The sequence below is a fragment of the Culex pipiens genome, chromosome 3 (assembly GCF_016801865.2).
Source record: "Culex pipiens pallens isolate TS chromosome 3, TS_CPP_V2, whole genome shotgun sequence".
NCBI classification, from domain to species: Eukaryota; Metazoa; Arthropoda; class Insecta; order Diptera; family Culicidae; genus Culex; species Culex pipiens.
The window spans coordinates 115529259-115542433 of NC_068939.1; the positions used below are offsets into that span (position 1 = coordinate 115529259).

A 13175-nucleotide genomic window follows, 5' to 3' on the forward strand; every position below is an offset into this window, starting at 1 on the left:
CGTCCCATTTAAACGCGTGTAATCGAAGGCCGTAAGAGCAATGTCGTACCGCCCCTTTCAAATGTTGCTCCAGAAATGAAGTTGAACATGTTTTGCGATCAATATTTCGATTTTTTGAAAAAAAACAGTATTGATTCAAAAATTCATAACCCGGTCAAAGTTTTTTTTTACATTCTGGAAATTTCTGAAAAGTGGAAAAGTTTTTGAAAATCAAGTTTTAGTGAAAAAAAATCACCATTTTTTTACCGTGTATAATTTTTTTCAGTTTAGTCCTTATCCATACCTACAACTTTGCCGAAGACACTAAACCGATCAAAAAATACTGATTTTTTAATTTTCATAAAACATTTTTGTATGGAGAGCTGCCAAATTTGTAAAGAAAACTATATGGACAAACTAATGATGCAATATGGCTTCTTTGGGCATAACGAAGGCACACAAAAAGTTTCAGCCGGATTAAAAATACAAAATTTAAAAAAAAACCTATTTCGTAGAGAATTGCTCTCCTTTGTTCTGCTGTTCGTAATGTTGTATCTTGACCCCTTTTATTTGGAACTGCGTACTGGTTGGGAGTTGAGATGTTAACAGGGCCAGGCCTACTGTCGTCAGTTTACCGCAGAGTTGATTCGTTTAATTGGGTTGAGTTTGAGCTCAATCAATCGTCTTAAAAAAAGGAAATTCAGATAGAAAAGACAAGTCCACCGTCTTGTTAGATTGAATATGTTTCATCAATTTTATTTATTCAATATTTTTGCTACATTCGTCGTTTTACAGTGATTTGCTTAACCATCAGTAGGGTCTACCTTATGCGCTCGCGCGGGTTGTTATAGTTGTGTTTTTCTCACGTACAGTACTTGTTTTCGATGACTGCAAAGCTCTTTGATGTAGTTTTTTTTAGTTGAATTGTAGAGGCAGTCGTCGAAAGTTGTGCATCATCGTAGACCACCAATGCTTAAGTAGAACGCTGTACTGTTCGTTCCCCTAGATTAGTTTGTTTTCTGTAATAATTACTAAACAGGTTCATCCCTTTTTGTTTTCTTTCTTTCATCACTTTTCCCCGATTGAATCTTTTTACTAAAATATGCCTGCTTTTGTTTCTTCATTTTTTTGTTTTCTTCATTTCATTTCAAATGGATGTGTGAAAGTTTTGGAATCTTTTATCTCATCAATTTATTCTTTTTTTTTCTTTTCGTTTCATCTTTCATTTCATTACCCCGAGTTGCATTTCCTTTTTTTTTTGTTTTGTTTTGCGCGCGGTTTTTTGTTTAAACAGCCGATCCATAATCGAAATGTGCTTTCGCTTTTATTAATTTTGACAACATACAATGATACTCACGATTTAGACTTGGGTTGAGTGTTAGTGTGTTGAGTAAACTTTCAGTTTGGGCTTTTTTTTCTCGCTCTCTAACGCTAGAGGATAGAAATGTTTGCTCCTCTAGCGTTAGCGAGGTTGTGGAAGATGGCATTTTTAATGGTACCATCCGATTTTTTTTTTGCGTGTGAAAAGCAGTTCGAATACAACTCTGTTTTGGTTGCAATCGGCGCTTCCTGATTGATGCTAGAACTGGATTATAGGATAGCAAACATTTTGAATGTTTTTAGGTGTTTATAAGCAAATGTTTATTGGATTTGATACTGTTTATAAGAATTGTTGTGCATGCGAATTCACGGTTTTGTTATAATTATTCACATAGTTTATAATACGGTGTAAAACAATCTACTAGAAACTGATAAAAAGCAACTCGTTCAAACGATCATCAACGAAACAATCCCTATCACTTGTGTATGTGTGTGTAAACGGTATTTTGAGAGAACAATGTGAGCAGAAGTTGCTGAAATGGGTTGATTTTTCAAAGGATTGCTCTTGAGAATTGGTTGCCCCCGTTATTTTTTTTTTCAGGAGATTTATTTAGACAAAACAATTGCAACTACAGAAAAACAGATAAACGATTGTGACTGCAGATTATCCTTCGACTGTCGGTTCAGTTACCGATAATGTTTAGCGCTATTGATTGATAAAAATGATAAAAGTTAAAATACATTGCATAGTGTAGAAAAATAAAAATAAAAACATTACTGTCTCTTTCTAAAGCTAATTTTCACTTATGATTTACGTCTCTTTTTGCTTTCTTCCTGTGCGCGTTTCTCTTGCGCAGTATTCGTTCTCTCGCTTTGCAAACGGGCGCGCGGTTCTAGCTCGTTCTATTGTTTTGCGTAACAAGAATATAATTTCGATACAGTAATAGCAAAAATCTAAAGTATTAGCAGACAAATGTAGATTAAATCTTCCGTTTGTTACCACGCTTTTCATGCATTCCATGATCTTTCCCCGCAAAGTATTACAAAGAGGCGGTAACAACACTGCATATCTGAGTGTTAGTTTGTGCGGTCTTGGAAAAGGTTAGCCAATTTCATTGCAAACCGTTACTTTCTTGTTTTTTGTTTATTTTTCTTTTTTGTTTTTCATTTGCGTCGTAGATCATGATGTAAAACGTGATTATTGGGCAGCACTTGATTTTCACAAGAAAAAATAAAATAGATTTGAAAAAATTACAGCAACCGACACTTGAATCGACGGCTCGAGCCAAGCTTGTTGTGCTTCTTGTTTTTCTTCCCTCTTTCTTTGTCCTTGCGAATCTCGCGAACGAGCGTGTAAAAGGCATCATCGACTCCCATTCTGGTCTTGGCGGACGTTTCGACAAATGGCACCCCGTACTGCTTCGCCACCTACAAAAAAAGCATAAAGCAATTAGAACAATCATTTCACATACGAAGACACAACAAGACTCACATCTCTCGCCTGGTTCATATCGACGGCCCATGCCTGGAGATCACATTTGTTGCCAACGAGAACCATTGGGACTTCTTCGGCATCCTTGACGCGCTTAATTTGCTCTCGATACGTTCCTGAGAAAAGAAAAAAGATTCAAAAAAAAACCGTTCAAATTTCTTTCCCCAATGCGTTCCGCAAGCCCGCAACTCACCTATATCTTCGAAACTTTTGGCACTGTTTACTGCAAACACCAGCAGAAAGCCTTCCCCGGTTCGCATGTACTGGTCTCGCATGGCTGAGTATTCCTCCTGACCGGCCGTATCCAGAATGTCCAACAAACACGTTTCACCGTCTGGGTTGCGTGGCAATAAAAAAAAGTATAACCATGTTGAGTGTTACACTGGAAAGCGTTGCAGTTAAAACTTGCAGTGAAGTCCCCGGAGTACAAAAACTGTGCCGTTGTTTGAACAAGCTAAACCTAGTAAATCATCTCTGCGGCAAACTCTTTACGCAGTAGGCCTGGCCGCTTTACACTGCCCAGAGGATCCCGGGGCACCAAAACTTCTCAGCATGGTGTAGGGGAAGGTGGGGCAAGACGACCATATGGGGCAAGAGGAACAATCGCTCGTACGGCCGTAATTTTACAATTTTGATTATTTCGAGTATGAGGAATTGTTGCTAGCAATGCAATTAGCTGATTCTACTACCACATAACCGCCAAAACGACGTAAACGCCACGGAGCATAAGATTTAATGAAGTTTTTTTCAAAACCATTGTTTTCTTATTGTTGATCACGCTTGAGCATCCCCAGTCTGCCGTACGTCAGAACGTGCGAGTTACCACAAATACACGTACACACTAACACACTCACACACGCATGCCAACAGAATCAATGCTGTTAATCGTTGAATCAACGTCATCGATGTCGATGATCGTTGATTTAAACGTAATCGTAATCGCAGCCATCGTTGATTTAATCGTCAACGTCAACGGAGTCGTTGATTTAAACGGCGTTGATTATCGATAATCAACGCGTTGATCAACGGCGTTCTTTTATAGTTTTCTAGAGTTTTATGAGGAAAGAACGATTTTTTCATAAATGTTTCTCAAATTCTCAAATTGATGTGGCATGGTTGTTGGGGGATCCGGGTGTACCAAGAGGACCGAAGTGACCGGATTTTAAACGTAATTTAAGCCTTAGCTAATTGCTGGTCACTTCCATCTCCACTTTGGTTCCCAAGTCCAACCAGGATTTTCTTATGTAAATGACACCGAGGACGGACAATTGGGAACCGAGATATGGTCGGATTTTCACCGGAATTATTGTTCCGGCGGGTTCAGTAAGAGTCTCGCGTGGCTAAATATCGACACAATTTGTTTTTCTATGATACAATACTGAATTGACCACATGACCCATGTTCCAGAACCCAGATTAAGATTGGCCAAGATGTCAAACTTCGCGACAGACCGGAGTAGCCTACTGTTATTGATCAATGAGTAAACAAAATATTTATGACCTACTGCGATTGGTTTTCGGCACCACGCGAAAGATTTATCTCTTGGGATTCGATCGAAACTCATTGATCACCAACAGTAGGCTACTCCAGTCTGTCACGAAGTTTGACATCTTGGCCAATCTTAATATGGGTTCTGGAACATGGGTCATGTGGTCAATTCAGTATTGTATCATAGAAAAACAAATTGTGTCGATGAACCCGCCGGAACAATAATTCCGGTGAAAATCCGACCATATCTCGGTTCCCAATTTCCGTTCTGGGTGTCATTTACATAAGAAAATCCTGGTTGGACTTGGGAACCAAAGTGGAGATGGATGCGGCCAGCAATTAGCTAGGGCTTAAATGACGTTTAAAATCCGGTCACTTCGGTCCTCTTGGTAAACCCGGATCCTCCAACAACCATGCCGCATCAATTTGAGAATGTTTCCCAATCAAAACATTTATGAAAAAATCGTTCTTTCCTCATAAAACTCTAGAAAACTATAAAAGAACGCCGTTGATCAACTCGTTGATTATCGATAATCAACGCCGTTTAAATCAACGACTCCGTTGACGTTGACGATTAAATCAACGATGGCTGCGATTACGATTACGTTTAAATCAACGATCATCGACATCGATGATATAAACGCCGTTGATTTCAACGATTAACAGCATTGAACAGAATAAATGACAAGTTGAGTTTCACACGTTGAATCGATCGGTCGCATTTTTTGTACCTGTCCGAAACGTCTCCGGTCGTCGCGAAAAGTACAGTCCACTCCTCGAAGGCCAACATGGTCCTTTCGGAACCGGATCGCGAGACCCAGTGAATCTCGGCGGAAGCTCTTTCCCTCCTCGGAAAGGGAAAGAGTTTACGAGCATTCGATCGCTGCTGTCGGTCGGGTGTAGTGACGCGCTTTCGGGAAAAAGCGGTTGCTGCGGAAAAACTTCCTCGAGCATTTGTGGCCGTGTCCGCAAATGTGACGCCGTGTCGTCGCGGAACAAGTGAACGAGCATCAACTTGGAGGATCCAGTTGGTGTAGGTGCCCTTACCTCAAAAAGGAAATCGAGCACTCGTCGGTTGACTCCGCGAGTGTGACGCAGTGCCGTCTCGTGAATCGAGCAACAGTTCAAATTGTTGTTGGCTTCCCTTTGCCTCGGAAAAAGGTTTGTGAATGTGTGCGTTCCGCGGTCGGAACAGAGACGCATTGCTGCTGCATGGAAGTATCGAGTAGCACTGTCCGGAGATCGTCGAAACTGATCCGGAAGTTGTGATCGCGACGGAATCAGCCTGGAGGTGTTCCGTTTTCGCAGCAGAAGAAGGTGAAATTTGGAAGATTTGGCCTCGGCAGTGTTGTGATTGCAAATGGCGGACGGATGCAAGTGAACATCGTCGCCGTCGTCGCCACCCCCATCGACGCCGCCCCGATTGAAAGCAGGTTCTGAGCAGAAAGCGGAAGGAAAAGGGGAGAAAAGCACAGTTGCATGTGTTAGTGAAGCAGAGAGAGGCAGCACGCGAAACGATAATAAGTGTGCGTGACGTCTTGCAGCGGAGAGCCGATCATCGAAACGAACACCACCAAAGGAGCGGTGAGGACAGATACGTCGACTACGAGTCGGTGAGCAACGTCGTGCCGATGATGCGGAGATCGATGACCGATGTCTTGCCGAGGGAGATGCCGAGCCGAGACGGCTGTCTTGGTGATTGGAGCGCGGTCCTGGAGAAATCGAGTCTTCAGCGTTGGACGAGGAGGAGAGTGATTGAAATCGGTATTTCAACGCCCGGGAGTATGTTGATCACGCTTGAGCATCCCCAGTCTGCCGTACGTCAGAACGTGCGAGTTACCACAAATACACTACACACTAACACACTCACACACGCATGCCAACAGAATAAAGTTCAAGTCGAGTTTTACACGTTGAATCGATCGGTCGCATTTTTTGTACCTGTCCGAAACGTCTCCGGTTGCCGCGATAAAATACAGTCCACTCCTCGAAGGCCAACACTTATAATATTTGGAAAGTACAAAATAAGGCATAGGATTCGTTTAATGGCAATTTTTACAAAATGCAATTTTTCCTAGATCAGTAGTGTCCCTACCAATGACTTGCACCTATTACAAAGTATGATTTAACTTTTGGTTATTTTTGTTGAGAGCTTTAAAAAAATCTTGTTCAGGTGGGGCAAGTGTACCATATAGATTTTTAGTATGGAAAAAAAATACGAATTGCTGCAACAACATATTTTATTGGGAAAGAAATACTTAAAAGTACTTAAAAACTGATAAATAATTGTTAACAAAAAAATTCCAAACAAAATATAGTGATATCATGAAAATTTACTATTTATAATCTCAGTAATATTTTTTTTTTGTAAAAACGATAAAATTTTTAGTAAAATATTATTTTTTAATCTAAAAATGAAAGAAACGTTTCAAATACATTGTAATCTGATGTATCTAAGTGATAACAGTTCAATTGTTAGCAAATTAGCATGTTGTTTCATGCATTGTTCCTCTTGCCCCAACGGGTTGTTCGTCTTGCCCCACTAGTTGAGTAAAACGCACGGAAAATCAAAAAAAATAAAATCAGTTTTTTACAGTCAAAAACTGGATTTTTTAAAAACCTGTTCTATCAAAGTCTTAGTCAAAACCTGGAATAAGATGATTATAAAAAAATCCGACAAATTTTTCACGTTTTTAATGGGTTATAACGAGCATTTCCTTAGCTTGTTACACTTGCCCCACTTTCCCCTACGTATCTGTATGGTAACCTGTCCCCACGCAGAATTGTGTTGTTTGAACACTCCGTACTTAAACACAACCCACTTCAACGAATCATCTCTGCGGTAAACTTCACGCAGTAGGCCTGGCCGCATAAACGCGTGTGATGTTTGAATGCATTATAATGCAATGGCGCACTACAATTGCGTCGTTTCGTATTATAAAAACATTGAAAAAAAAAAATATAAACAGAAGATATTTGAAAATGGAAAGAAGTGAAACCCCTTTTTTCAGATGTTTCAGGTACATTCACAACCGTTGACTCAACATGATGCGAATCAAACCAATACTGTCTACCGACACAAATTACTTCCCTTTCCCATATTGCACATCGCTGGCCAAAGGTTTACGAGCCCTTGCTGGTCAAAGTTTCCACAAACCACCAGGAGAAAGTCGCTTACCGTAATCTGGGGTGAATCGGGACTACAGTCTGAATAGGGACAGCAGTTTTTAGAGCACTAAAAGCTTTTAAATTTGGAAATGGATGTACACATTTTGTTGGCCTGAGTCTGTTCTAACCGAAACCAACCAGAAAAATCAAAATATTGTGCTCCAACATGGTTAAACTGCTGTCCAAATTCGCCCCATGCAGGGATGGAATAATCGCAAAAAAATCAATTTCGCTTGCGAACTTTCTTCACCAGCGAAAGAGAGAGGAGGCAAATCACGGAGAAGAAAATCGCTCCCGAACATCTCCAAGAAAATCAATCTGCTGATGATTTTTTTGTGAATTTCCTTGTCAGCACCACTTAAAAATATTTATTTCACTTTGTTTACACACATTGCCCATCTACAAAATGTGACAGGTCATATTTCGACGTGTGACGTTACACTTGCTAGTATAGTAGTGAAAAAGATATTCCGCCGAATAATCAAGATGAAGATTTTTTTAGATTCTTTTTACCGATCTTTGGTGCGCGAGAGAGAAGAGCCATACTACATTCGGATTTTTTCTCTTGATGAACGTCCAATGATTTTCTTTTGATGATTATTCCATCGCTGGCCCCATGTGTCCCGATTGACCCCAGTTTACGGTATTAGTTTTTTTTTTGGGGATATGCAGCAAGCTTCACTTTATTTAATGATCAAATTTATATCAGGGCAACATTTTGATGTATTTTTATAACAAACTGAGCAAAGAAACATATTATGTTGGGCCTTCATTGTACTTTCTGCTTGCTTTATGGGGTAATTTCTAAAAAAAAAGCTTGATAACTCAGTAAAATTGTTGTAATACTTTTTGTTTTTGGTCTAATAATGGTAAAATATGTTAGAAAGAATCTTTTGAGACACACAGCAAAAAATACGATGGTAAAATCGAATGCAAAAGCATGCACATCACCTTTGTGAAAAAAGACATTACATACTGCATGTAACTGTTGTAAACACACAAAAAAAGTTGCAACCGACGGGATTCAAACCAAGCACCAACAGTAAGGCCTTAGCCCACTCAAGGTTTCCCATACTGATGGGCTAAATATTTCAGGGTGTAATATTACATAAAATTTCATATTGCTTATTGCGAGATAAAATCACGATTCTCCTTCGCTTCAACTGACAGGAGGTTAAAGCCGCCGAACTACCGCAGTGTAAAAATCTGCAAGTTGAACTAAAATTCCGTGTTGATTTGGCTGTCAACTTGGTTTGCTTTCAATATTTTCCAAAAAGTCAACCGAAAACTCAAGGCAACCTTTGACAACAGCCGAAAATTTGTTCTGCGGCTGTCATGCGGCCATTCTTCTGCGGTCATATCAGCGCGCGTGAACTCTAATTATTAACGCCCGCGATAATAAAATAATGCCGAATTAATTATACACCCAGGCCTTCTACACGCAACCGGATTCCTAATTTTTGCTGTGTATCCATGGCTAAATTGATTAATATTCTCGGATTAGTTTTCAAAAAGTCGTAAGAGCCATTGGTAAACAAAGCCTTTTTTGCATCGGTATTCGACCTACTTACGAAAAACCAATTTCAAACATGCTTAAAATTGTTCATCTACACGTCCTTCGAGTGCCCTACACTTAAAACAAATGAAATATTGTTTCAATTTGAAGAAAAACGAAAATTAGTGTCGGAGATCACGGTGGCCCTTACGTCCGAGATATGAATATGTTTTTGACGATTTACAACGAGTTTTGTTGAGAAATATCCTATGATATCGATAAAAAATCTTTTTGAAAAAAGTTGCACTAGCAACAAGACTAGCAATGCTCTTTAAAGATAAAAAATTGGTTGAAAAATTGATGTTTGACGATTTTTCAGATCGAAGCCCGTCTAGAGGCGGGGTTAGGTTGTGGGGGTTAATGTGCTCGAGAAAATACACCGTGGAAGATCTTCTACGGAAGTTGATTACAACGACCCTCGCGGCAAGTGGTTCCATGGAAATCTTATTAAAAGAAGTCGCGTCCACCGTCCATCATTTTCTATTCGCCGATCTTCCGGAGGATTCCAAGCAAAAAATTATGTCCCTGGACTCGCCATTACCGGGGACAGCCTCAAGACGAAGTTACTCCCGGAAATGCATTCAGGTCGGCAGCAAGCGTTGCCAAGGACTGCCAGTTGCATATTTGGTCAATTCCGTTGGAGAAGTAACCGTTGAATTAGTTAGCAAGTTGTAGTAAGCTACGACTAGGTTGTTTTGAATAAAGCTTGTCATTCGTTGTCCAACACTCGAACCTGCAAGACCGTAGCAACGGCTGTTTGGAGAAAATAACAGTTTAAAGAAAATTTTCAACTAAAGAATTTGTAAGAAGTTGTGTCCTGAAACGATGGCCACAGCACAGATACCTCGGGGAGAAGCTTACGCGACACGTTCAAGGACAGCGGTTCCACCCGGAGGATCGGTCTCCTGAGGAAATTGACCGGGATTCTGCCAGTCGACTGGCAACCAGCTGGCGGAAGTCAGTGTTCCCGTTGCAAGTAGTTGGGACACTACAGATACAGATCAATGTGGACAACGACGCGGAGATCGCCGTCGTCGCAAAAGGAACCGACAAGCTGGAAGCTGACTGTGATGTAGAGATTTGGGACCTGACGATGAACGACGTGATGTGTCCTGTTCACGACCTAGCGATTAACCTGCTTTCAGAAAGTGAAGTGTGCCAGAAAGGATTTCGTGTGAAGTTAACGAAGGACGCGTTTGGCCGAGGGACGGACGGTCTCTACAAGCTCACCGAAACCAAACGATCTCGTGCGATTCTGGTGCAAGCAGACGACGAGTTCGAGCTGCGGCATCGCCAAATGGGACATCGGCGATTACGAGATGACAACCGGCGCGGCGTGGCAAGATTTTGGGAGGAAGCAGTGGCGACTGCGTCGTACGTGATCAAGCGACCACCGTCGAAAGAACTGTCGGTAACACCGGAGGAGAATATCACGGGCAAGCGACCGGTCCTGTCGCATTTTCGTGTGACAAAGTCCGTCGTGACTAGCCGAGACGGTATTTTCATGGACGAGTAGTCAGCTCGGTCCGACGATGCGTCGGTTCGGCTGCTGAAGAGGAAGCTGAGCTCGAAGACAACGAGTCGGTCAAAGGCGATGCCGATTTGCTGGTTGAGGCGGAGGAAGAACCGTTGGTGCTCCCTCCACAACCAGAGGACTCACAAATTCTAAAAAAAAAAAATTATTTATCATGGCAATTTAGAGTTAATTTTTATAGAAAAGTTATGTTCTGAGCTGATTTTAAAGCGGAAGAACGGATGGATGGCTGGCCTTCCCAGCTACCTTTCAACACTGTGGGTTTTGTTAAATACTTGCCGGTTGTCTCGAAATTTGCAAAATATTTCCAGCTGTCAAAATGCTCATGTACCCTTTTCAAATGTTGCTCCACATTTGTAACAACTCTTCTGAATTATTTTTATTATGTCATTTATGGTGCTGCGACCAGATAAGGACCTGGGAACTACCCTACAAGCTAATCATTTAGCTTAGAATAGTTAAGTAAAGTACCGTCAACTGGGGCGAATCGGGACTACAGTCTGAATAGGTACATCACGTTTAAGACCACTTACCCATTCAGGCCTGAATTTAAAAAAAAAGGTAATGATGGGAAAATGAAAAGGTTAAAAGCTTCAAATTTGCGAATGAATAAACACATTTTGTTGCTCTGAATCTTTTCTAACCGAAACCACTTCAAAAAAGCAAAATATTAGGCTGCAACATTCCTAAAACTCATCAGTGGAACACTTCCAACCATTCTTGCAAACGAGAAAAGAAAGGAGATATCGATGATAAATTTCCTGAAAGAAACCAGTTTATACAACAAAATTTGAACCATTTTTCAAAGACATGAATGCCACAAAGGTGGTAAAATGTCTATAATAAAAAAAAAAAATCCTAAAACTGATGTCCCAATTCGCCCCAAATGACGGTAATATAGATAAGTCTACAATCAACTAAGAAAACTTGCTGGGCCGATGTACAATGGCCAAGTCTGCATGAGTTTACGTAGATTTTCCGAACGTTAAAAATGTCAAGCAACAAAAAATCCTAAATATTTAGCAATTTTTCAACTATAAATAATTGCTCTTTCCAGTCTTTCAAAAGCAAGTTTTAACCACCAAAATGTACAACTAGAAGCACTACTCACCAATCACCACCTGCTTCCGGTAGGAGTCCTCGATGGTCGGATCGTACTCGTCCACAAAGTGGTTCTGGATGAGCTGTATCGTGAGGGCGGACTTGCCAACGCCTCCGGCACCGACCACCACCAGTTTGTACTCGGTCATTTTTTGTTGCCTGTCTGTCTGCCTGTCGTTTAACGTTGCTTCCGGGAATGGGGTTACGCTACAGGTTGGCCACGGCGGCGGACTCCGGCACCATGCAACGCCAAATCCCCCTTTGCGCTTCTCCCTTTGTTGTTGTTGTTGTTGCTGGATGACTTTGGCCTCGAGGGGGCTCTCTTCTCCGTTCTTTGATTATGTTGATTATGTGTACGCTCGCCGTCGTTTCTTCGCGTTCTCTGCTGCTTTTTTCTTCCTTCTTATTTTGGTGTGTTTGATTAATCCCGGACGCTCCTTGTCGTCGTCGTCGTCGTCAAATACTGTTGCACACACATACACACACGCGCGAACGCACACACAGAGACACTCGTTGCGTCGCGAGTAGGAAGGAGTTAATTACTTAACAATTTGCCAAAAGTGAAGCAGCCAACCTTCCCCGGTGTCCCCTCTTGACGTGTTTACTCAGAAGAAGGGAGGACACAAAGCTGCTCTGCTCTTCCTCCTCCGACGGGGCAGTGACTCATGCACAAATCACATCAACAAAATCCGCCTCCCTGCTCTCCTGCTCCGGCTCCCGATGACCAGGCCAAATCCGGAACGCGGTCCTCCACCCGGAAATTCACACGCTCTAGCAGCACCAACTCATCGGTTCAAAGCTCAAAAATCCAACGCGCAGAGAAAAAACGGAGAAGCGAAAAAAAAACATTGAAAATCCACTTGTTCACTTTTTGTGCTTCTTGCTTTGAAAATTTTCCGGTCTCTTCTCTTTCTTGTGTGTGGTGCTGACAGTACTTTGTGCTGCTGCTGCTGCCAAGAGGAGAGCCCCAATCGCAGGGCGTTTTCTTCGAGGCCCGATGCGCGTTGTTTTTCTTCCTCAAGCTCAAAAGCCGAACCACTTTTCCACTCCAAACTCCTTGCTCCCCGCGCGCACCGGATAATGGACACCACTTTCCCGGATTCCGTTGTCCCTGCTGAAAGTCACAAGCACTCCTTTTTTCCTTTCCTATTTGTGTGGTCTGACAATGATGACGATCGCGAGCGATTCTTTTTGGTTGTTCTTTTTGGCTAGGGCCAGCAGCAGCCTCCCTGACTTCGACGATGGGAAGCGGTTCAATAGAGTTTGGCAGCACTGCAGGCGAACCGGTTCGGGCTGTCATCGTGCGTTGACGTTTTAGAAATTTAGGGGTTACAGATTTGAGAGAGACACATGAACAGAGTGGACCCCTCGGCTAGAGGGTTTTAATTACACGCCTAATTGAAAACACCTCATTTATATGGCAAGCAACACCAGTCACGGCATTCTCACAGAATTCTAACTGAGTGAGAATATTCTTACGCTGAACGCTGCCCGGTCACGAGATTTTCTGGCAGCAATAGTTCTGCTAGAATCTTGCT

The 13175-nt window shown here is 41.8% G+C and overlaps 1 protein-coding gene across 1 annotated transcript; it reads right to left on the reverse strand.

Moving 5' to 3' along the window:
• Positions 1 to 704: 704 nt before the first annotated feature.
• Positions 705 to 12873, reverse strand: LOC120414015 (GTPase HRas). The gene is made up of 4 exons (XM_039575031.2): positions 11648 to 12873; positions 2985 to 3125; positions 2792 to 2907; positions 705 to 2727 (listed from the first exon to the last, which is right to left on the reverse strand). The coding sequence occupies exons 1-4, from the start codon at positions 11784 to 11786 to the stop codon at positions 2551 to 2553; spliced, it is 573 nt and encodes a 190-aa protein (XP_039430965.1). The 5' UTR covers positions 11787 to 12873; the 3' UTR covers positions 705 to 2550.
• Between the last annotated feature and the right edge of the window lie 302 nt (positions 12874 to 13175).